A 24644-nucleotide genomic window follows, 5' to 3' on the forward strand; every position below is an offset into this window, starting at 1 on the left:
GAGCCACACACAAGTGTTTATCTCTGCAGAGCTAAAGAGAACAACTGAGAAGAAACCTGATATAGCTTGAGGGAGTGAATTCTAAGTGAACTGACAAAGCGTGAGTTAGAACATAATGGCTGTGATTTGCAGCACCATGAAAATTGTGGTGTTATGTAATCTAAATCCTCTGATAAATGGGTGTATTTGGGGTCCCAAGCAAATTGCAGTATTATGTAATCTAAATCTTCAGGTAAATAGCTGTACGTACTAAAAACCCTCATTCAATCCAGATGAAGGGAAAATGGATAAAGGGGAAGTCTATTTGCAGTGTTTCCAGGTATATGAATTTGAAACTGTTTTTGTAAACTACAGCCAGTCATTTGAGGTATGGCATAATTACAGTAATTACCAATTTACAGAAGTTACACCACATCGCGTATACACCATAAAGGCATACATACACAGTTAGCTCATTCAGGTAAAGAACCAAAATATAAATGTAGTATTACTTTGATTGTGTTTACCAACACACATGACTCTCAAGTAGCTGTTACAGGCCCGTCTGTTGATAGCTTTCTGAATAATATTCTGGCAGCTACCTCACACCAGAAGTTATAAAGAGAAATTCAGATCTGGTGGGCTGTAACAATTCAGTCAAGAGTCTTCAGTGTAGAAGTAAAGCATCAAAGACTAGAGATCTTGTCACTCTTATGGCTGCAATCACAGTGTCTGTGTGTGAGAGTGTTTTGAAACCCTACCCTCAAACCAGGTGTGCCAATTAAGAAATCACGATTCTTCAAGCATTCATATTAACCCATTTTCTAACACTATACTCTCAATTCTGTAACTATTTATAATTGCTGGTGTTGGCTTCATAGCAAAACAAACATGGATGTCACAGGCCTCATACATGTACACGCTCTTCACAGCTTGCATGAGACACATCAGTACGCATTCACATTCTTTCTCAATCGCTTGGCAGTAGTATGCTGAACATTTCTGCTTGAGCTTGAGCAGAACACCTGTTCCTGTGGTTGTGTTATGTTTTTACCATCGGAAGGGGGTGGGGTTAAAAAAGTCAATGAACTGTCTCTGTAATGATATGTATTAAAATTCATGGTGTTTCCTCTCCTATGACATAATAGTGAAATATTTCAATTTACCTGCTCCCTCCAATAGGCAGTTTTCATAATATATTTAAATTCTAAGCATACCCTTTGAACAGAGGTTGTTCTTGACAAGCAACAGGTAATACTGTATATGCAAATTGGATTCCAGCAATTGATTTTCATTTTAGAAGAGCTGGTAACTGGAATACAGCTTGTCTCCATAGGCGTTTTCACATCAGCCCAATAAAAATCCAAGCTCGAGATATTTTTCGCGATTGCGAATTAGCACGCTATTTCATTTCTTATTCACATCAGCCCGAAGAGAATTGGCCCGAATTTTTTTCGAGCTAATTCGACAGCTGAGAACAGGTGTTTTCACATCAGCCCGATGTTTCGAAATAGCGCGCTGTTTTCTGACTGGGGAAATTGGAAAATATCTCGAGCTTGGATTTTTATCGGGCTGATGTGAAAACGCCTTATGTTCCAGAGAATGAAACCAACCATAAATTTGAATACATTATGAAAACAGCCTATTAAGTTTTATAGGTAGGAGTTATTGCTAGGTAGGTCAAGCCTCTGGCAAGCTTTTTAGTTTTAGTTGTCAAGGCAATCTTGTGTGAACAAAGTATTCTTTTCCCGACATCCACCACCTCTTTTTTCAGGTACGTATTGAAGATGGAGTGGCAATTCTTTGTAATTCAGGCAAATGCATGTTTGGGTTCCAAAGCATTATAAGGGGATAATGTCAAACATTTGTCATGCTGGATGCCGCTCTCAACAAAATTTTGAGACAAAGTAAAAGTTTCACATTTCATCATATTACATGCTGTGCTACGTAAAATATTACTTTAAATATTATAATTTTTTTAGAATATGTGGAACATTAGAATTTTAGAACAGATGGAACTGTGGAATTCATTTAGCACAATGTAGGAAGATTTCAAAGCTATACATATGCTTTTCTGTTCTCTTCATGTTGAACAAAACAAAATGAAATGAAAATTGCATTGTAGGTCCTCTTAATATGGGCAAATATTTGCCCATGTTAGGATTCTGTCTTGTAGAAATCTGGCACATTTAATCTTTCAAGTAAGATCTGCTAATGCAAGGGTGTTCCTGTCTGTTTTGTTCTACTCTTTGCTACTGAATGTGTCAATTGTACACTGCATATTGATCAACTGCTCCAATTCAAAGCACACACATTCATTGTTGCCCGCACATTGAAAGAGGGATTCTGATGCACTCTTTTGTCAAAGCACCAGAGTACCACTTGTTTACCTTCTTGGCGGTGTCACTCAAAGACTTCAAGGAGAGCTATAGTTTCTTCTCCATCTATGTACAGTGCACTCCTGCTATAAAAAACATGGTTATAATGAAATTCCGGTTACAACTAAATAAAAATTCAGGCCTCAACATTATCCGCTCAATGTTTTTTTATTGTTTAGTTGTTCGGTTATAATGAAATTTCGATATAACAAAAGAAAACTGCCCGTCCCTACAACTTTGTTATAACGGGAGTCCACTGCAACACCTCCCTGATTTTTTGATACTGCACACGCTCCTTGACCAGATTTTGGAATATCGGGTTCCAATCTGTTCTTTGGCTAGTAAGTCACTTTTCTATATGTACAGCTGAACTGGGTGGGTAAATTTCTCTGACACATTTTGGGTACAAACAGTGAAATCATAATTTGGACCATGCATGGTCCACTGGTGCCTTTAATTTCAAGTACTGGTAGCTACAGTCAATCTCACATATGTCAAATAATTGCCGAAGTCGAAGGTCTTTTCAAGTCCTCTTCTCTTTATATTCTAACAATTGTAATCCCTCATAAGTTGAATTTTCTCTCAGTCTAAGCTATTTCTTCAGTCCAGATAGATTTGACTGAGGTACACATGTAAGGTTGACTAGGTTGTAAGCAAAATACTGGTAGTAGATTTTAAACTTTGCTATAAATTTGCATCAGATGTTAAACTTGTTGAACTGAACATGTCAAACAAGGCATAGCTGCCTCATACAGGGTAGATTCTTTGCAGTTAACATGGACACCAACAACCACTGTATTCTCATCAACCGACTGTTGCACACATTGTTATTACATAAGTATACAGAAATATGCAGGACAGACAAAGAGCAAGAAACTTTGCAGTTGGCGTAGCATAATATCAGGGAGGTGTTATAGGCGGTGGAAAAGAAACTATTGCTCTCCTTTGATGTCATGTGTGGACACAACCAAGGAGCTATGCACTTAACTGGAAGTACATGTAGTACCCTGGTGCTTTGACAAAAGAGAGCATCAGTATTAAATCAGCACTAGTGCTCTCACAGCAGAAGGACCTCCCCCTGCTGCAATAATCCCTCTTTCAACGTGCTGGCAACAATGAATGTGTGTGCTTTCAATTGGAGCAGTTGAATTAAAATGCAGTGTAAAAATTACACTTTTAACAACAAAAAGTAGAAAAACAAGCTGGATCACCATTCAAGGAGTACATTACTTGAAGAATAAAATATGCCAGATTAAGATTTATATAGAAAACTAACACTTATAAAGGTGTACATTCTTGACAAAATATAAGTTTTTAAGGGACATAATTTTAATTTCATTTCAATTTGCCAAAAGAAAAATACACATACATATTTAATTTTGAATTCTTTCCTCAACAAATTCTACTATTTCTGTCAAATTTTCAAGTTAAAATACTGCTTAGAATTAACAAAACTTTTCCTTTGTCTCCATTATTATTGCTAGAGCAATGCAGAGCATGGCTTCAAAGCAAAGAGGAATGTTAGACATCCCATTGTAATGCTTTGGAACCAAAACGTGTTTGCATGGATTACAAAGTGTTGCCACATCATCTATAAAACTTCCCTGATACATTGTAATACTAGCCAGACACAGCAAAAAGGACTCAAAAGAATGGTATCTTGTAATGAGATAAGGGACGTAACTCCATTCTGGTTTGTCATGCACTTCCTGGCTTGGACTTTTATTGTCAATTTCTGCAAGGCAATAAACTCTTTGAAACAGGTCACAAGTTAAGTCACTACAGCACATGCCTAAAACAACCCCAGGCTTTGGTGCCTTCACATATTATGACTACACATACAGAGTACTTTTAAAAATCACTTGTAAAGGACAAACATTTCTATCATAGCAAGTAACTTGCATATGACTGCTACCTGCAACCATAAAATCAGAAAGATTAAACTATGGAACAGAGTCATATCATTCTTTAGATTTGATCCTTATCAGTGACACAGGAAAGCTATTGATCTACTGAAACCTTAAAATTATGGTACAGTAACTCATAAAATAAGTGAAATATGGGCAGTCATGTCCACCCCCCCCCCAATACTGCTACTGTTATCAAACTGAAGAAAATTGTATGATGCTCCTTACAGGGAGAAACACATTGACAAAGGTTTTGAGCATACCCTTCTCTCACCCTAACATCACTGGAGTAGAAAAATCTCTAACAGGATAGGTTGATGTAATTCTATTCATCATGATTTTGCCTCATTTCATGACATCTAGTTTGAAAATTTGGCTTATGTGTAATTGCTTGTGTTTTTGGCAACTATTCACACCCATGATAATATCTGAATTTAAACCACAATGGACTGCAACACAGCATTTCCAAAAGGACAAGAAGTGTTTCCCTCAAAACCAGAACATAATGTGACTGCAGGCAATATGATAGCACTTATCTATTAAAGTGCTACTGTTCTTGACATCTGCATCATGATTTTGCCCACTCAAGGTTGAAACCAGAGACAAATCCTAAAGGTCACCATTCTTGGGTGGAATCACAACACTGTGATGAGCAGATTACTGGGAGTTTGTCTACCTTGTCATTTGGTTTATCAATTACAATATTCACCAACAATTTACATTTTACAATTCCTTACTGCCTATAAGTAGACAAATTTTCCATTTTCTTTCCCACATGGGATAGAGTGCTAAGGATGCCTATAATTGGTAGTGGTTACCTCTCTCAGGTCATGAAAAAAACAAAACAAACAGTAACATGACTTGTATTTTGGAGAAGATAGAAGTAAATATCACTGCCAATGAATAAATAATAATGTTAGCTTACACATCAACTCTCCCTTACAAAGAGTAGTACTAAATTCATTAAAGAGTTTCATGGTAACAAAGTTCCAATGCAGCTACACTCAAAGAGACAAATAGTGAGTATTAAGTTGTTAACCAACTTTGTCCATTAAGTTTACATTACTTCTTTTTTTTTTTAATGTGACCAGACTGAACCTCCATCTCCTTTTGTTTTTACTTTTTTTTCTGTCAATCATACACATAGAAACATTTTTTTTTTGAATAAAAACGAAGATGATATGATCTTGAGAATACTTTTGGCAAGCTGAAAAATTTGAATTTCGTCAATGTTGTTACACTTTGTGCATGATACACAAATACAACAATAGTATACCTGTTGTTTGTCTGACAAATTAAAAGTGAAGAATACAGACACTATGAACTTATACATGCATACCAAGATTTGCATATTTTTTTAATGTTTATATTAAGTACATTTACACGACCTCCATAAGAACCATGCACAAAAAGCACAGTGTTAGGTATATCATAGGCATAGGCAAAAGTAACAACATTTATAACAAGTAAGTCTGGTACTTAATCATGTTCAGGCATACATAATATGATTCTTTCTCCTTGCACATACTGGCCCATGGAACAACTGTCCATGTAAACTTTGTTTTTCTTCCTTTTTTTTTGACAGGTTCACAGGCATTCTGTATTTACACAATTCAAATAAAATATATAGGATTGTCTCTTTTATATGTACAACATATACAAGGATGAATTCATACAACTTTAGATAAGTAATTTCACAAGACAAGAACAGTTTTAAAATCAGGGTAATCACATGACACAGCTTGCTTTGCAAAAACTCACAGAAGTGGAAGTCTTATTGCACTATTTGCTACTGAGTTGGGCATCATCGTGCCATGAAAATGGCTTCCAGTATTCTCCACATTCAAAAGCTGTTGAACAAAAGGAAATACAAAATATTCCATGGTGCTTCTCACTTGTGCACTAATTAAAAGAATCAAAATCTATAAAAAAGATAAATAAATAAAGGAATGCTTCTATATCAGAGTAAAGGAACAACAAAGTGTCATGATAATATTCATTTAATTTTCTTCACACGATTTTCATCTGTAGCTCACCTAACTCTATGCCAAATTCTTGTTAATTTATGTTAATATCAAAAAGTGACCTTCCCTATGAAATAAAGTCATTCACAAACAAATGTAAAGATCATTTAAGCCACACTGATGGTGGTGTAATTGAGTATTTTCTTTTCACTTCTTACATAAATATTTTCTCAAACAAACATTAGAGCATGATGTACGACATTTTGCTGTCCAAAACAAATCCCCATAACCATTATGGACACAAATTTACTGAATAGGCACCCTTTTAATGAATAAATGCATGCGATTCAACACATTTTGCACAGGATATGAAGTGCAATTCCATTTCTTTTGACTCTTCAATAACTGATTTGCCAAACCTATAGGCAAGGAATATATCAATGATATAATGAAAATGAAAAATGCCATTTCATTCCACATTTGATAATCTGCAGCACTGATTAGTTTGTGTTGTGAATATCCAATCAGTTTTCTCAGGTCCATTTGACATTCAACATTTCACAAGCAATGCCCCATTTGTAGAATCCCCCCCCCCCCCAACATGAAATAAGTGCATGAAAGGTTGAGGTGATGTGTTCATCTACAGAGAGTTTGACTAATGATCATGATATTGATACTCAAGCCTTATCCATCATAGCATTTGTCTTTTAGTACACCATCTGGTATATTCAAATATCATGCACACAACAGTCGTTCCTGATGACCAGAAAGTTAGCCCAAGGCTTACTTGAAATATCAGCAATAAGCCAGTTTGTACTTTCATTTTGCACATAAGCAGGAAAAGGTAATTTGTACCAACAGGAATGGTGGTTTTTTAATTCATCAAGATAACTTAAGCATTTATGATAAAATGATAATTCATGTAGTCCCTCATAAATGGTGCATGCCAGCACATCCATCTCACAACAAGCTTCGTATTTGGCAATACCTACCACAAAAAAAAAAAAAGTTTGTTTATGTGTTGAGTGAAAACTAATGAGTTGGATGCTTCCCCAGGTGTTGATTAGTGGACCATTCTGGTCACCTGGTCTATGCAAGTTCATACTTGTTTATAACACAAATACCATAAAGTTATTACACAGGGCAAGCTGACTGAAGTGTCCAACCAAATGAGAAAAAAAGAAAGGATATTTGTACCGACGAGCACATGAGCTAATTACAAACTGGCTTTATTGCATGCCATCTGGATTCCATACACTGAGGGGAAAAGTCCATAAATTTGAATACATGAGTATAAAACTGGCATATCAACACTCATCAATGTGGAGTAAAAGGAATGTGCAGGGAATAAGGTGTGCCCTTTTTTCTTTGTGGTGACTGGAATGGAATGCCTGCTAAGGAATGGAAGTGGTGTACATACATAGCCTCCTACTTGGCATGGAACCCATCAACATGGATGACCAAAACAATTAGAGGCACTTTGACCAGCGTGTGAACATAGTGGTAACATTAACTCTACAAGAGAAGCACTGACTGCCAAGGCACTTTTGCTGATATAAACTGAAATACTTGAACTGTAATCTGACATCATTCTTTACTTTTCACCAGTTTCTCCACATTGATTTGTAATGTCAAATCAAGAAGAACTCTGTTATATACTAACCAAAGTCTGAGTGTATATAGCACCATAATCAGGTTTCATTTGCTCAGCACTGCTATTACATCTGAATTAAAATCATAAATTCAGCAGACAGTAGTTATGAAATGGCAACCTACTAGTCTGAAAAGCAGTTTCATTTAAGATACAACATTGCTGTTACACATCATGGACCTCATTTTGTTCAAAGCATTGTCAGACATCATATAAAGTTTGAGTTACAGTTATGAGATGAGTTTCTTGTACAATGAGTGAATTAGTCATGAGTTCGGATTATCACAGCTTCTGCAACAGTCAGTGATAGTCTAATATTTAATGGCAAGATATATGGCGTTTCTCTGGGGGGGAAAATGTGACAGACTATTAGATCCAAAATATGCTCAACTCAAAAATAATAATGACATTCAAAATTCATTTTGTAAATTGTTTTCATATAAGAAAACATCTAGAAAATGTTAGGCTAATAAGCATCAAAATTGGGATAATTCTTGTTGAGCTATATTTGCGATGTGAGAAATCAACTAAGAGATTCACAAGGAATTAAAAACAAAACAAAACAAAACAGTCAGGCTCGCAAGTTCCACCTGGTGGCTGGTTTGAAAACCAAATGGTCTCTAGCAGCATTGAGAAGTCAATTGAGAGGTACTGAAATATAAAAGACTCATTCATCTCAGGCAGCAAACCAATGAACACAACATGTGCCTCATCACTCTACAACATTTGAGGGAGTGATACGAGATCTTCATGGTGAGATTCACCTACGCTGTCAGCATCTGAATGCAGTATTTGGTGGGGAAGACTGCTCTTCATTTTTGTGTTTACAGTTTATAAATTTCTTCCACCCTGATAAAATACTGGTTAAACCAATCTTGATTGGCCCTCCATCAAGATAATCATATAATAAATGGTTCAGATACCCCCAAATTCACTCTTGACTATAAACATTTACAAGGCAAGAATAAAATGGTGAAGCCCACTTCTAGAGCTAGTCGGGCTTCAGCTCGACATCAGGGTGTCTCACACCATACCACAGCTGAAATGGATAGATCTGCTGAAGTCTACTGTTCTATGTAGTTTGGCAAGATATGACGGAGCGTTCATCATTCCACAACATGGTGGTCAGCTCAACATTCACTATGAGTCCACTTCAGAGTATGTAAGACAGGTAAGCAGAACTTTCCATTCTTCTTGATGAATTCACAAGCAAATAACCTATCAAATCCTTGTGAAGGCGAAACTCAAACAGACTGTGTGTGTTTGAGAATTTACTCAGCTCTCTCTATTCTGCCCCATCTTCAACAACTCCTGCACTGGACTGTACACAACCTGTGGCAGCATCTATTCACTACGTCTGTCCACTACACAGTACTGGTAGTGTGGACAAGGAATGCATACTTTAGACTACTGAAACGTAGCTCAGAAAGTCGTCACCAACATCTGAGAAGACAGGAGTCGGTCCTCGCCCATTCTCAAGTCAACAGTGGGAAGCTCAGCAACAGGAAACAAAGCCTGGCATTTGTTCCAGCAATGCTACCCCACAAACACAATTGTGTCTTGTTCTCCATGGAGGACACTTTGAATGAGTCATAATAGTAGGAAGTGGGTCCATAGAACAAGATGGCATCCCTTGTTGTGTTTCATCTCGAATCATCACGCACCTTGACCCAAGACATCCGCTTGATATGCAGCCGTTTTGAGTTCTTCTGATTGCTACGAAGGCTTTTCTTCTTTGTGGAGGGCACAGAATTCTCCTCGGTGGATGATTTCTTGCGAAGGAGAAAGTGTGGCTGTGCAGCAGCATTCATGGCGTAGAAGACATTGGCATCATCAGGTATCTGAAGCTCTGGGTAGACAAAAATGAGGTTCAAAATAGAAAGTTGATGTCTTTTTTTGGCAATATCTCTGAATTTTTTTTTAGAACAAAAAACACAAAACACCAGTAGAATATAAAAGAAGGACCACTAATAACAACAGCATCATTTAATACTACTCTTTGTACAGTCATAGGAACTAATTTTTTATTGTTGATAAATACAAAGCTTAAAGAGCGACCCATAAGATATCATTATGTCCATCACCTACATCACTGATCAGCATCAGCTAAAGTAAAATAATTTAATAGGAAACAACATAGTACACTGTAGGTCATTTCTTTTAAATCATTCCATTACGAAAGGCTGGCAAATGACACCATTAGACCACTTTGAAAGCCATATGATCATGTGTGGCTTCAAAGTCTAGGAGTCTCGAAGAAGCCAGAAAGAAATCCAACAAACTGAAAATCTATAGAAGCCATATAATGCACTGTTGTGCACAAAACATCCGCAAATAGAAACACAGAGGTTGTTTAATCATGACGGTTTGCTGGATAGGGAATGACAGATTCCACCATATACAAGTCCATTCAACTAGAGGATCTTATCCAATTGAAAACGGGCTGTTTTTTCCGATAATACACATTTCCCATGGCAGCCTGCCCAAGTATACTCGTGACTAGTCTTCAACGGGTTAAATGATAACAAAGAATTACATTACGCCTGTTTCACAACATTCCTGTATCATTTACACTAAAATAAGTGATATCTGGGAAATGTTTCCCATCTGAAGGGTTACTTAGTATCCAGTCTCTCTGACATTTCTTTGACACATGCAGGATACAGATTTTATTTTGTGCTCAGCAATCCCACATGGATGTGCCACATACATAAAGTCCTATCACAGATGTTGCCTGTCATATTCACATCAGTTAAATAATCCTCTGGGATCCTTCCTAAACATAAAGGCAATTTGACATACTTATGGACGTAACTTTTTTTTTGTCTGTTGTTACTTTCTTTCCCCCCTTTCAAAGAATGTCAATCCAATGCAAATGTTTCGTTAATTTGTTTCGTGGTTTCGTGGTGAATTCAGTTTTCCAGTGTCCTTCATAGCAATTCCACCTCAGTGTCTCATAGGACTACACCATGCCATGAGATACAAAAGTCTTTGCTTCTCACCTCATTCTGCTTCAACCCTCAGCCAACCACATGTCTCTTGCAATATCAATGTCTACTCAGTGAAGGAGGTATTTAATCTCACCTCACTCATGACTTGGAGACCAACTTTTGAGTGGGTTTGTCAAACTGGAATCACTCACCTTTCTCATCAAGGAGCTGAACAAGTTCAAAGTCATGGCAGTCATAGGTTGAAGACATGTGGTGTTTATCCATGGCTGTTTTGATGACGGCTGGAGTGTGTTCTTGGTGTGAAATCTGTAGGATGAGTGCAAATAGCAAATTAGGGAGAGTTAACACTGGATGTTACTTTTGTCCTTAGAAGACAAGAAGAAGCCTGATCAGTAATAGCAGTCTCCCCCCCCCCCCCCACCCCGATCAGAAATAAGTGATATTTTCTTTCAAAAGAAGGTGATTCCATGACAGCACTGGCTGCCATGTAACGTTTGTCTTATCACCCAGGAACCACTGGTTATAAAACGTCATCTCGTGTACATCATCTAACACTCATTTAAATCAAGACAACTACATATTACTAGATGTTATATTTGATCAATCAAGAATTTCAGGTGAAATAAAAAATCCACTTTGAATATTTCCATTGATAGCATGACCAATGCTTGTATTTCTCACATATATCAGTGTTCCTTTGCACTAGTGTACTTGGTGATATCTTCTAAACATTGAGTACATCATCTGATGCCTTACAAAATGCTGCACACACTAACATCCCAAGGGCGGGGCTTACCACGAGACTCCGGTAGATGTTACCATCTCCCTCCTGCTGTAGGCTCTCATCCAGCCCAACCCGAATGATGCGGCAGGACTCCGATGGGAATTCATAGAGGCAGGAACTGGATGACTGGCGATTCAGGGTTGGCAAGCAGGCTAGGGACAGGGAAGCTTTCAAGGGCTTGGGGTGAAGAAAGCAGAGAAGAAGACTTTTTTCATTCAAATGAAGGCAATGAATTCGGGCAAAAGAGTAAATACAAAACATTGAAATAACACTTTCTTATTCAAAATCATTTATTTGTACTTGATGGTGGATGACATAATACTGTATATGGCATATATTTCACTAGTCTAAATTTTTGCAAATCAGGACTTCCCAACGATTTCGCGAGTGGTTAAATTCGCGATTGTGGAGTCCTGTACTAAACGGAGAAGTGTACATGCATACGTCACATTCATATCGGGATCAGAGTCAATATTTTCATGTGTCTTTAATTTCGCGAATAGCACCTGACTAGCGAAATTCATGAAAATAAAAACCTCGCGAAATATTCGGCGTATACAGTACTCAACAACAGATTTTTTAATTTCCTTGACTGACATATTGCCCTACATCGAAGTAAATAAGCACCAAATTAATGAGTGTTTTAGAAGTAGCCATGATAAAAAGATCATGTGCATACATACATACATACAGCTTCCGCTTGACAGCCAGTGCTGGTCCTAATCCTGATAGCATGCAGCAGGTATTGTGTACCGGTATTTATTCAAATAAATGACATTCTTGCATCGAGCTGTTTTTATTGCAACTGATTGACTAATTGCCCTTCATCAACATAATTTTTCATTGGATTAATTATTTACTGCACATCAACGTAAGGCAATTTGTCAATCAGCTGCAATAAAACAGCTCAACACAAGAATTTTGTTTATTTGAACAGCCTCCCTGAATATCAAGTATTGATTGCACAACACTGCCAGGGAGGAGCCCTACCCTACACGCTTTGAAAAATTTTCACTTAAATTTATCAGAAGACGGCAATTTAGTGTTAAGTCATTGTGTGTTTCTGGATAAAATCATTGGCTTTAATCATACAATCGTCACGCAGTAAATAAATAATTCCATATATTCTTCCATTCTTTGAAAACTAAAGACTTTCCCAGTTGCCTTTATCACATGGATGTTTTACTGTAAAAATGGAAATTTTCGCGCATATTGCGCAACCAGCGCGAAAATAAAATCATGTGAATATTTGTGACCCGCTACAACAAAAGGGTCCTAAAGTCGCTGACGGCTAAGCCGAGAAAATCGAGTTTGAAGTCACATCATCAAAATTGGTCAAAACAACTGGATTTCTGTTTTTGGCATAATTTTGTAGTCTAATGTTTTGTCTATCATCTGGCGAAATTTCGAAGCTAAAGGAAAGGCAAAAAATCAGCATTTTTCTGGGTCATGATTTTCCGACTATCAAAGTAACAGAAACGTGTGAAGAAGATTTGGATTTAGCGCCGCAGCTAGACTCCTTCCCTAGCAACGAGGGAGTGATCTTATTGGTCAGTGCGTGACATCCTGATTACTGATTGGTACTGCGTAGACCGCTGGCGCTAAGCTTGAATGAACATCACGGAGGTCACTAGGAGCATGCCTTCTATTGTCAAGCAGTGAAAACTGACTCGCCTTCCCTTGATCATGATAGCGTTGGAAGGAAAACTTTGAAGGCATTTTTCTCGAAACTCTAATTTCCTCAACCACTTGACATGCACTAATAAAATCATCGATATCTCCGCAACCGAGCGCTTTTATGAGTAAGGCTATAAATGAAATTAAAGTAGAAGAGTATGGGAATAATGTTATGCCATTTTCAGAAAATTGTCCTCCCCGACTTTCGGATCCTTTTGTTGTAGCGGGTCACATTTTTGCTTGCCATATGTTCCTGTACTTTGTGTCTTGATTCCATGGAATTAAAAACACGCGAAACTCTTCTTACCCAGCCAAGTGCGAAAAATTAGTCGCGCGAAAATATCCACTTCTACAGTATTAGCAACATAAACTAAGTTGTGTGTTTAGTCTGAAACATGAGATGATCAATGGGCTAGAATAAAGCCAATTTCCTCATAGCTCCCAACCCCATGGCATCTCCCATCTATCATGACATTAAACAAATTCACGATTATTTGCTTCACATCCTTCAGTCCTATTTACTCCTAATGGGGTCTGTTCCACGTGAGACAGGGAGGTCTGCTGGGGAGAAAGTCCTTACCCTTGGGGGCCTGGCAGGACTGTTCTCCACCGATATGAGACTGGAATCCCTGCTGCTGCCTTCCGTTGATGTTGATGACATTGACATAGACGTGGACCCTGATGTGGAAGTTGAAGACGACGACGACGATGAAGAGGAGGATGAAGATGACGTTGATGCCATGGTGGAGGATGGCAGGTGATTGTCTATGCTGGCAAGACTAATGCTGTCCTCCGAAGATGGTGTTGACGAGGTACTACTGATGCTGCTGGTGCTGCTGTGGTTCTTGGCACCATGACCGGTCCGACTCCGCACCGGGATTCCCCTGTCACTGCTGCTGTGCCCATTGCTGCTGTTACTATTGGTATTGGAAGGGTTGCAGTTGGTGGGGCATGTGCGGTGCTTGTAATCCTCAGCCGTGAAGCTGAAGAACTTTCTGGAGAGGAAAGGGGTAAGCAAGAGACGCGGGTTGGGGCAGGAGGTCTGAGGAGATGGGGAAAGGGTGGAGCAGAGAGTGGGGAGAAAGGCCCCACGGCGTGGGGTGGATGGGGAGGTGCCAGAAATGGAGTGACATGGCTTTCTCAGGGAAGGGGCCACATCAGCATCACTTGGGCTATGACAAGATCTGGGGCGATGCAAGAAGGGTCTGGCTGGGGTAGATTTGGGTCTTGCCAGTCGGGGTGAGGTGGTGAAAATTCTCCTTCTGGTACAGTCAGGAGAGTTCAGATTAGTAGGACTTAGTCTTGGGTTAAGAATGGGGACAATATCAAAGTCAAAAACAGTTTTTAGAACATTGGAAATGAACTGGTCATATGACTTCTTTCATGTAAGTTACCACAATGATAACATACTGAAATGATTTAAAATAAGGAATTGCACATGATTCCAAAGAGCATCTACCATAGCATCATCACTTCCTAAATGGATACAACAGACAAGACATAAAGCTCTTGGTAACTATCTGAAAGTATTACTCTATCCAGGGGCGGATCCAGAGGGGGGTGCAACCAGCGCATGCCCCCCTTTGATTTTCGTCAAAAACAGAAGAAATAAAAAGAAAAAAAAAATGAAATGAAACCCGGAAGTGGCACCAGAAATATTAGTCACGCCCCCCCCCCCCCCCTTTACAGAATTCCTGGATCGCCCCTGATATCCTATATGTTTAAAAAAGACAGATAGACATCAGATGCCTATTTCAAGCACAGAAGTTTCTCAGAATGTTTTTGCAATAATTGTAGTTGCAGCAACAACAACTCATAAACTTAGATCATCTATTAAAGGTCCCCTGGAGTTGAGAACCTTAAACAATGTTAAGAGTTCATGGTATTGTACAGTTAGTACCCCTTGAGTTTTGAAAAGATTGTTATCAAGAGAAATATAAATGGGCTAAAAGAAAGATATGAAGAGATATGTATTGATATTGACATTTACTTAGGTAGATATCACACACCCATGACATGTCTGACCCACCTGTTCATCTTGGGCTTGTCCGTCTTCAGGAGAGTGGGTGTAGTTGGTGCTGAGCTGGGTATTGCATTGGGGGTCTCAACCCTCTCAGATTGCTCACAGCTGAGTATTGCAGAAGAAATATATAATGGCACACATGCAGTCACAATAACCTCAAAGAATTCTAGCATTTATATCACATACAGTTATTGATTATTATAAAATGGGTTCAAGAATGTAGCCAATTGGAAGCGCTGAAATGAGTCACGTGTGCGTGCATTATTTTCTTCAGGTAAGCACTAAGAAGAGTCTCTCTTCCACCTCCCTGGCCTGACGTACGTCACAATGTTTTACACTAGCAGTGCGCACTCAATCAGTTGTTACAAGTGCGTCACGCGCTACTATACGCGCTGTCAATCCTGTAAACAACTTCTAGTTCGGGCCGCGGGCTGCCACAACAGCCGGCGGCCTTTCTTATGCATAACAGTACGTGGCGTACGTATACTCTTATACGTACGTACAGTACTAGGTGAGTGTGCGGGATTTCCGAGTGCGACGTGCGTAAATGTTTGGGACGAACATCTTCGGACATCTTGACTTTTGAGCGAGTGCTACATGTAGCTGACTGGTATTGACCCACAAAGGTACGTGAATAATGCTGTTAGTTTTCGACCCATTTTATAAAACTAATGATGCACAGGATTATTTCGTGGCGTTAGTGAAGGTGCGGCTCACTCTCGAGTATTGACAACGGTTGCAAACATGCACCATTGTCAATACTCTCGAGCGCGCCGCACCTTCACTAACACACTCTAACCTGTGCATCATTAGTATATCAACCTCCAAACATATTGCCTGGAAGCCTACTGGCATGCAATAGTTATTCATTGAGAGCACACCAACACAGCTCTTGGAAATTGTCATTTCTGCACTGCCATAATTTTTTTTTCTTTTTTTTTTGCTGGAATATCAATGTAACAAAATTACATCACTTGACATCATATTTGATTTGATATGATTTGATATGACTTTTTCATCATTTTGTCAAACAAACATGAAAACATGTATTCTTTAAAAATATTATTCCAGGTCATAGCCCTTTCAGCAAGTTTTGACATGGACACTTTTATACGATCTTTTGCAGAGATTGATAGTAGTTAATCCATTAAACACACCACAGAGTTGTTGTTTTTCTATACATCAATATCAAAAAGAATGCTTCAGATTTTCTTACTATGGAAGCCTAAATTTGAACAAATTAAATACCAGTAAGTACTTCATCCTGTTGTTTGTTCGTTTTTTCTCAGTGGTTAACCACTACAATATTTGCTTTAGATGTCATAATTTTACAGATTTCGAACAAAGTGTCCTCTATCATTAGTACTGAGAGTGAGAGAATGAAGATATCTGAATATCTTTTGAATGTTGCTCTCTCTAGTGATAGGTAATGTGATAGGTAATGCAAGAGTACCTGAGTAATGCGCACCTGCATTCATAAAAGAAAACAGATTTCCATAAATTTTCTACAACATGCATTTCTCTCTTCTCTTCTCTGTCTTGGAATAGATTTCCCACATTAGAATCAGAGCACTGATCATTTCAGTCGTCTATCATCTTTTACTTTAACATGAACAGGGGAAACAGCAGCATGGTGACACCAGTTGGCGCCTTCACACTTCCCACAGGACACTACAGAATTATTAAAACATGGAAAATCACAATCTGCAGCCTGAAGCTCACTACAGATTTCTTTATGAGTTTCTTTGGATGTGATCAGTGTGAGGTTCATTATTTCTATGAAGGCACTGAAGGGACTTGTAACCAAGACTTACCACTCTTGGTATGTCAGGACATGGATCTCATTGAACCACTCCAGGAACTTGTCGTTGGGCAAGATCTGATAGTTCTTGCTGGCCATCTGAAGCAGTTTGATCTGGGCAACTACCTCAAACTCCTAGACAAATGAATAAAAAAAATCAATATATGAAACAAGGTGAAATATATGTGAGTTTTGAGAGGATAAGTTCTACAGAAGAGTTCTAGTTTTACTTACTTGACCTAATTTCTGTGTGCAGTGCATCAGTGAATGCATTGTGCCTGTATTATTTTTGGTTCACAGTAGTTAGGGTACAGGGAAATATTTTACATCATGGCACTTGAGCAATGAGGCAGCACAGTGGAAGCTGCTGCACTCTTCTAGCTCAAACAAAAACAAGACATGATTGAATGTACGTACAAGTGTCTGTCAACTCTGAAATAATGAGATCCAACACTTTGCATGAATTAATCCGTAACCTCTTTTGACTTCCTAGAGTGAAGTTTTCTTTCCTTTCTTTTCCAAAAAGCGAACATAATTTCAGGGATGTTTGACTTCCAAGGCAAATTTCCTATGATTAGACCACATCCTCTAAAAGGCTAACATGATTCCTCCAAACAAAATCACACCAGGACAAAATAACATTAAAAACTTAAGAGTCATTAGTTGCCATACTTTAGCAATCAATCAACATCCAACACTAACAATCGAAGTAGGTATTGAGGGGGTTGCTACTGATTGCTAGCTTTCATGTCAAATGCCAAGGTTTGTTCTGAAGTCAAGTCTGCTACACACAGTTCACTACTTTTAAAGTATCAGTTTCTCCTCTTTTTTTTTTTGATGTTGCTAAAGTGTACTGCTTGATTGTGTATCTGCAAATCTAGCATGTATCAGTGTCCAGTCAAACCTGCCCTAGTGGCCACCTGTTAATGACCCTGACCATAGCAGCCACGTGTCTATAAAGGCCACATTTTTTGTCTCTGTTGAATGGCCACTGATAAAAAGACAGGTTTTACTGTATTTCATATCATCATACAGTGGCTCATGTAGACAGTCAACCAACTTTCAAGCCTGCTAATGATCACTGATCACTCGTCCATCATACTATCAGCAAAGTTCTCATCTGACACCAGCACTTAAACAAGAACATTCCTTTCTCAATGTTAGAATATCAGAAGTTCTACAGAATTCTAGCTATCATTTCTAAATTCAACTGCCACGCTGCAGACTCGAACCCAAATCACGATACCTGCATGGATTAGACCTTGTTTAGCAAGTTATGTCTCTACTTTTATTTCATTTTACCTTCCTCTTCTTCTCAAAGTTGATTAAGTGGCCGTCTACAGTGTCCGGGAAGGCAGTGTCGATTTTGATCAAATCTGTCAGGAAGGTTCCAAGGTACGGCACTGTTCCATTCACCTTACCATGCCACTGGAAAGCAAGAGGGTGAGATAAAGGGTATTAAACAATGACAGACATGTTAGTATTAGAAACTGAATCAAACTTGTTCTCTGATACATCAGATCCACAGATGAAGATAAATCATGTACTCATAACTATTGAACACAGAGAAATTGGTCTGGAAAAAATTCCTGCCTGTCAAGAATAATGACTTACAACAGGTAAGAGCTGCACTCCACCGCAGTTGCATGAACAAAGACTCGCGACATAATACTGTAAAAGTGGATATTTTCGCAGCGACTAATTTTTCGCGCTTGGCCGGGTCAGAAGAGTTTCGCGTGTTTTTAATTCCGCGGAATCAAGACGTCACGCACAGGAACATATGGCAAGGAAAAAATATTCGCGGGCTTTTATTTTCGCGCTAGTTTCTGGTTGCGCGAAAATGCGCGAAAATTTCAACACCGCGAAAATTTCCACTTTTACAGTATCTCAAATTTAAGCATCCTGAATAAATCATAATAACCAACTCAAATTATACTGTCTTCCAATTCACTCAATATGTTTATGCATCTTTGTAAAAAGGTTTTAGACACAAGAGCTTGTTTTTCATCCAGTAAACCCACATCACTTTTGCACTATTCTATACTTCCTCCTGCTTGACGTAAGCTTTATGACTTTCAAAGCACTACTAACCACATCATGCATCCATAAGCATGCTAATACCCCCCCCCCCCCCCTTCCCCTCGCCAATTTTCTGGCAAACTTCCAGGTAGCTTTTTTTTTTTTTTTGCCAGTCACAAGGCCATTCAGCATTTCTTCTTAAAGGTAAACTCTACAACAAACTTCAGGATTAAATGCCAACAAATAACAAACAAAAATGGATAAATATCTGAATCCAAATAAGTGTATGCATATGTCAAAAAATTGAGTTAAGGACAAATACGTGCCTGAATGACTAAATTGGTCCAAAGTAACAAAGCTTATATCCTGAGACAAGAGATAATTGTAAGAACACAATGCTTACTGATTCTCTCCTCTGAACTACCAGCTTATCTGAGCTCATCATTTTCTTCAAGGATCGCGTTGTCTTTTTGCTGCTCCTTGGTGATACGGAAGCAAACTTGGCTGTCCCCTCCTATGGTTGAAAAAGAATAACATCATTTGTAATAAATGTCAGAAATGCTCTGGTAAAACTCCCCTCCTGATGACTAATACTGCCTGCACTATTTGAGTAATTTGCTTTTTGTGCAGTCATGTAAATTCTAGCTGCTGATTTTAAAGCACATGAAGAAAGTGCTACACTATTATTGCACTTTGTCCTCAACCATTCAATATGCAGGTGCAATAAGAAGGTCTTAAAGGGTGTGTACAGTTCTGGTCGAGGTAAAGATTTAGCTTTTAACGTTTTGCGAGAAATTCAAAAACCACTCTATGAGATGTCAAAGAGCATGCAGTTCTAAGGGGTATCAAAAGTTTATTCGATGAAAATCGGTTTGGAAATGGCTGAGATATCCAAAAACAAGGTGAAACAAAGAGATCCTAATAAAGTTGTGGCATGTCGCCTTTTATTATTAGCACTTTTTTGGATATCTCGGCCATTTGAAAAACAATTTTCATCAAATAAGCGTTGAATCCTTCTTAAAATTACATGCTCTTTCATATTTCAAAAGAGGCTTTTCATTATCTCACTTAGGAATGTTCAAAAACATGAGTCCCTACCTCAACCAGTACTGTACAGTCCCTTTAAGTTTTCCTTTTTTGTTTGTTTGTTTTTTTCTGTGAAACTTGCTAGAATTTCCAGTTGTAGACATTAGCAAACCAACATATCAAATGTAAAGATGTAGGTAGGATTGAACTAACCTGTGATAACGTTATCACTGGGAGCACCGTGAATAATTAAAATGAACAAAATATCGTGAGTCTTGATTATAAATCAGACAAGTAAAATCACACATAAAGTTATATTCATAATAAAGTGCTACAACACATGCCACTTCTCCCTGATTCCTAAGATCCCTACCTTGTTGATGATTTCTCGCCACGTCTCAAAGTTGTTGTCATCATGGAAGATACTGGCCAGATCCTCATAGAGGGCTAAACTGGATCTAGCAAAGACAAAGCATTCACAGAGAAATGGGTGGAATTACAATAATCATTCTGATATCAAACTACCATCTATAGAGCAGCTGTTAATGATGATAAAGACAATGTATGCAAACAGATTGTCTCCCACTAAAAACTTTGTTCATGTAATTTTTGAATTAATCACCAGAAAATTGACCAAAAACACTCCTTCTTTTTGGTGATGTGTCTCACAAAAACAACTCTAACACATATGAATGTATTCACTGCCTGTTGGAGTGGTTCCAGCTCCACAGCTCTACTGCAGTATTCAGCAATCTCACAAGTTTTAGCTGGGTTGTGGTACACTTCATTTCATTGGTCTGAGATCACTGTTATGGTTTATGGGAAGAAAACTCTGCCAGTCTCTTACCTCTATGCTAATGTCCTAGAAAGAACAAAGCATTATGTAGTGCTCAGATAAAAGTACTCTTATCACACATAAGACACTGTGTTCTTGCTGAGTCTGGGATAGCTGATGGTAGGATGAAAATTTTGGATGGTTACTACGACAGACTCACTTTGGAACCATGTTCCACGCTCGCCTCAGTCTGTAGATGGGATGAGACTGAAGTGCTGAGATGATGGCCTTCAATGATGAGAAATTCTTGAGCTCCCGACAAGTCTGGTGAGATGGGACAAAGTCTCTGATAAGTGCATGTTGGTTGTTTGATGTATGAGATGTGCAGCCTCACTTAATCAAACTTGTCAAATTTGCACAGCTATATAAGATGAAAGAAGTTATGTTGATTGAAATGCTGATAAACCTGCGCACGCTCTTATGAGAACTGCGTACAAGTAACTCCCGTTAATAACTCCCGTTATAACAAAGTCCTTGGGACATGCGGTTTTCTTTCATTACATCATTTTTTTTCTTTCATAGCCAAACAGATAAATTATCTGGTATATAAAGATATTCAGACAATGATTTTGGATACTGAATCTTTATCTGAATGTAGCATAATTTCGTTGTAACCGTGCTCATTATAACAGGAGTGCAATGTATTCAACTCTACTGGCATATTTCTTCTACAGTCGAAAGCAGTCACTGTGCCATTTCTACAGCAAAACTGGAATAAATCCAACTCTAGGACAACTAATTCATTTCATAAGCTTGCTCATAACCAGTATCAAAATCTTGTCTGCTGACTGATTATCATGCATGCCCATATGAAAAAGATTACCACACTAATACCATACATCACTGCACTGATGGCGATCAAGTTAAAGTTTAATACCCAGCCGAGTTCATTTCTAAACATTAAACTCGTGACCTAGAAGTCACCCCACATTCAAATCCAAGTTTCTCTTTATTCTGTAAAGATGTCATCCTACATACTGGAATTAAGGGTGATATACTCTTAATATCAAACCTTGGTCAGGTAGGAGAAGAGTTGAAAAGAATAACTGATATAGGAAGGGGCCAGGCCAACCAAACATGTCTAATTCCACACAGGATACTTCTCTCTCAGTGACTTGAGGCACCAGCCAGCTGCCAAGCATGTAGTACGCATTGCAGGCCCATTTAACCGAATTCAATGAGTGTTTCCTGAATAAACTTTTTTGAATAGTGCCCCTCACCTGACAGCCTGCCTTTACCTCATTAAAAAAAAAAAATGTTCAATGGCAAGTGGCTGCTAATCACATGAGTGAAATTTGACACTCTTCTTCCATTATCTTATTTTGAATTCTTCATCATTTCGGGCTGTTTTTACAGGAAAGAGTGCAAACCCTCAATTTTGTATGACAAATCAAATGTTCTTATATGTTTACTAGCATTGTCATTGCGGACTACAGAGAGTGTATTTTTTTTTCACTTTGTCATATTTGAAGAAATCTTCAAATTGATAACAGGCTACATATAGGCTAGATCTGCATAAATGTATGGATCTGACATGAGGGGACATCATAGGAGGACACTTTTACTCACCTGGGCTACCTCAATCCATTTTGTGATGATGGACGCTCTGACCAATGGCCGAAGCCCTCTGTCCTCAAGAATGGTGGACATCACCTTCATGGTGATGTCATTGAATTGATTGACAGTTGCTATGACGGTGACAGGGTCCACGCCCCTCTTCTTGTCTCTCCGAGACCAGATGGAGCCCAGACAGTGCTGTGGGATCACTTTGCGAAACAGTTCCTGATAGCAGCAAAAATATAAACGAAAAAATATTAATTTTCCTTCCCACTATACTACATATCACCTCAAGTTTATCAAATCTAAATATCAGCACAGTACCAGAACTGCAAAACAGTGCCTGATAGCAGCAAAAATATAAATTAAAAAATATTAATTTTACTTCCTACTATACTAGATATCATCTCAAGTTTATCAAATCTAAATATCAGCACAGTACCAGAACTTGATCAGTATCTCTTCTTAGTTTACAATTATATCTAAAATGGCAGCAATTTGTTGTGGAGTAAACATATTTTTGCTTGTTTGGTCAAATTCTTCAATATGAGCTTGGTGACAGAGAAAAACGATGCATCTTCTCACATCATCTCACACATCAGTATAATGCACAAGTTCTAAATTAGGTGTCGTGGAACTTTTTTTTTTCTTCAGCAAACTTCTTCTTGCCCAGCCAGTAAAAATTCTTTGTCTTGGCAGGGCATTTGAACACTTTGAACACAAGACCCAGGTGCCTGTAACAGGAGGATATCTAGACCACATTGCTTCCTGGCATGTGCCTCTGTTTCTCCGTGTTCCAAACTTTTTTCCTAAATCCAGGGATGCATTCCCCATTCTCACAGCAGTACCTGGATGCACACATTGTATGTCCCTAACAGTTCTAAGATCTCACTGTACTTATTAAGAGTCTTGGGATAGTCTTGCTGACTCATCCACAACTGTCATAATGTCACCACAATTCACTGACTGCAAGAAAACTTGTCTCATTGACTCAACACAGCAGACTGCCCCTTTCCCTCCACTCACCCATACCCGCTAAATACTCTATGTGGGCAGAGACATAACAAGGCAATAGTCCACATTTCCAAATATCCCTACTTCAAATCCAATGATTATCATAAGGTGGACATGAAAGACATAGGCCTGAATTCACGAAGGTGGTACAAATGAAACCATGGTTTGAACCATGGACAAAAACCATGGAGCGCCAAGTGTCACACAGAATATTTTGTTACGAAATTGGTCATTTCGTCGACAAAATGACCGTTTCGTTAAAGAAATTATCATTTCGTGGACGAAATGTTCATTTAGTTACAAAATATTGTCATTTCGTTACAAAATAATCATTCCATCCACGAAATGACTGATTTCACAATGAACTATTCCATGCGACAATTGGCGCTCCATGGTTTTTGTCCATGGTTTAATCCTAATCAGGCTGGGGGGGGCGGAATCCGCCCCCCCTCGACGTTTCGCGCAATATCTTCGCAGCGCGATAAGCTCCTGCCGCGATGTTCCATGACTTTTTTCTTTCAAGTATCGCGCAACTTTTGAGACCAAAATTGTTGCACCCGCATGTACCGTTTTGACGCGACGCCCGTTCGAAAAAAATTTGTCAACCCCAAATTTGCTCCAAAACGTGATTTTGTGTACAAATCCAATGCAAATTGTGTTTTTTCAATTAATTCACATAAGAATTCATATCTTGACTTAGAATGGACGAAATTAATTTATTTTAGCATAATAAAGCTTCGAAAAATGTCTGTGACAAATTTTGGCCAAAAAACAAACAAAAACAAAAGGTCGAAAAACAAAGAAATACGTAAAAAATTCAAAAAACAATCAAATACATAAGAAATTAATTTCAATACAGATTTTTTTTTTATCCTATGTCTCAGGAGAATGATACAAGAAATATTTTTAAAAATAAATTAGCTTAATTAGAGCATTAATAAGTGATTTAGAGCCCAAAACTGATTTTATGCATAAATTACAATAATTAATTAATATAAAATATAAGAAAAATTTTTTGGAGAAAGCAACCATACATTTTGATAGTATACGTCGCGGGCGTCGCGTGTGCCGATTTTCG

At 38.3% G+C, this 24644-nt stretch overlaps 1 protein-coding gene across 3 annotated transcripts in view; it reads right to left on the reverse strand.

The window, feature by feature from the left end:
- Positions 1-6849: 6849 nt before the first annotated feature.
- LOC139742822 (ral guanine nucleotide dissociation stimulator-like 1) overlaps positions 6850-24644 on the reverse strand; it is a 74036-nt gene continuing 56241 nt past the window's right edge. For all 3 annotated transcript variants that reach the window (XM_071653338.1, XM_071653340.1, XM_071653337.1), the window contains exons 7-17: positions 22565-22777; positions 21156-21259; positions 20534-20618; positions 19538-19648; positions 18418-18543; positions 17129-17250; positions 15321-15419; positions 13872-14286; positions 11627-11791; positions 11022-11136; positions 6850-9728 (exon numbers count right to left, since the gene is read on the reverse strand). In XM_071653338.1, coding sequence (XP_071509439.1) covers positions 9523-9728; positions 11022-11136; positions 11627-11791; positions 13872-14286; positions 15321-15419; positions 17129-17250; positions 18418-18543; positions 19538-19648; positions 20534-20618; positions 21156-21259; positions 22565-22777 — 1761 coding nt within the window. In that variant the 3' untranslated portion in view covers positions 6850-9522. The remainder of the gene's footprint in view (positions 9729-11021; positions 11137-11626; positions 11792-13871; positions 14287-15320; positions 15420-17128; positions 17251-18417; positions 18544-19537; positions 19649-20533; positions 20619-21155; positions 21260-22564; positions 22778-24644) is intronic.

This window comes from Diadema antillarum, unplaced genomic scaffold (assembly GCF_040938485.1).
Source record: "Diadema antillarum isolate AM-2024a unplaced genomic scaffold, OU_Dant_1.0 seq00001022_RagTag, whole genome shotgun sequence".
Lineage (NCBI taxonomy): Eukaryota > Metazoa > Echinodermata > Echinoidea > Diadematoida > Diadematidae > Diadema > Diadema antillarum.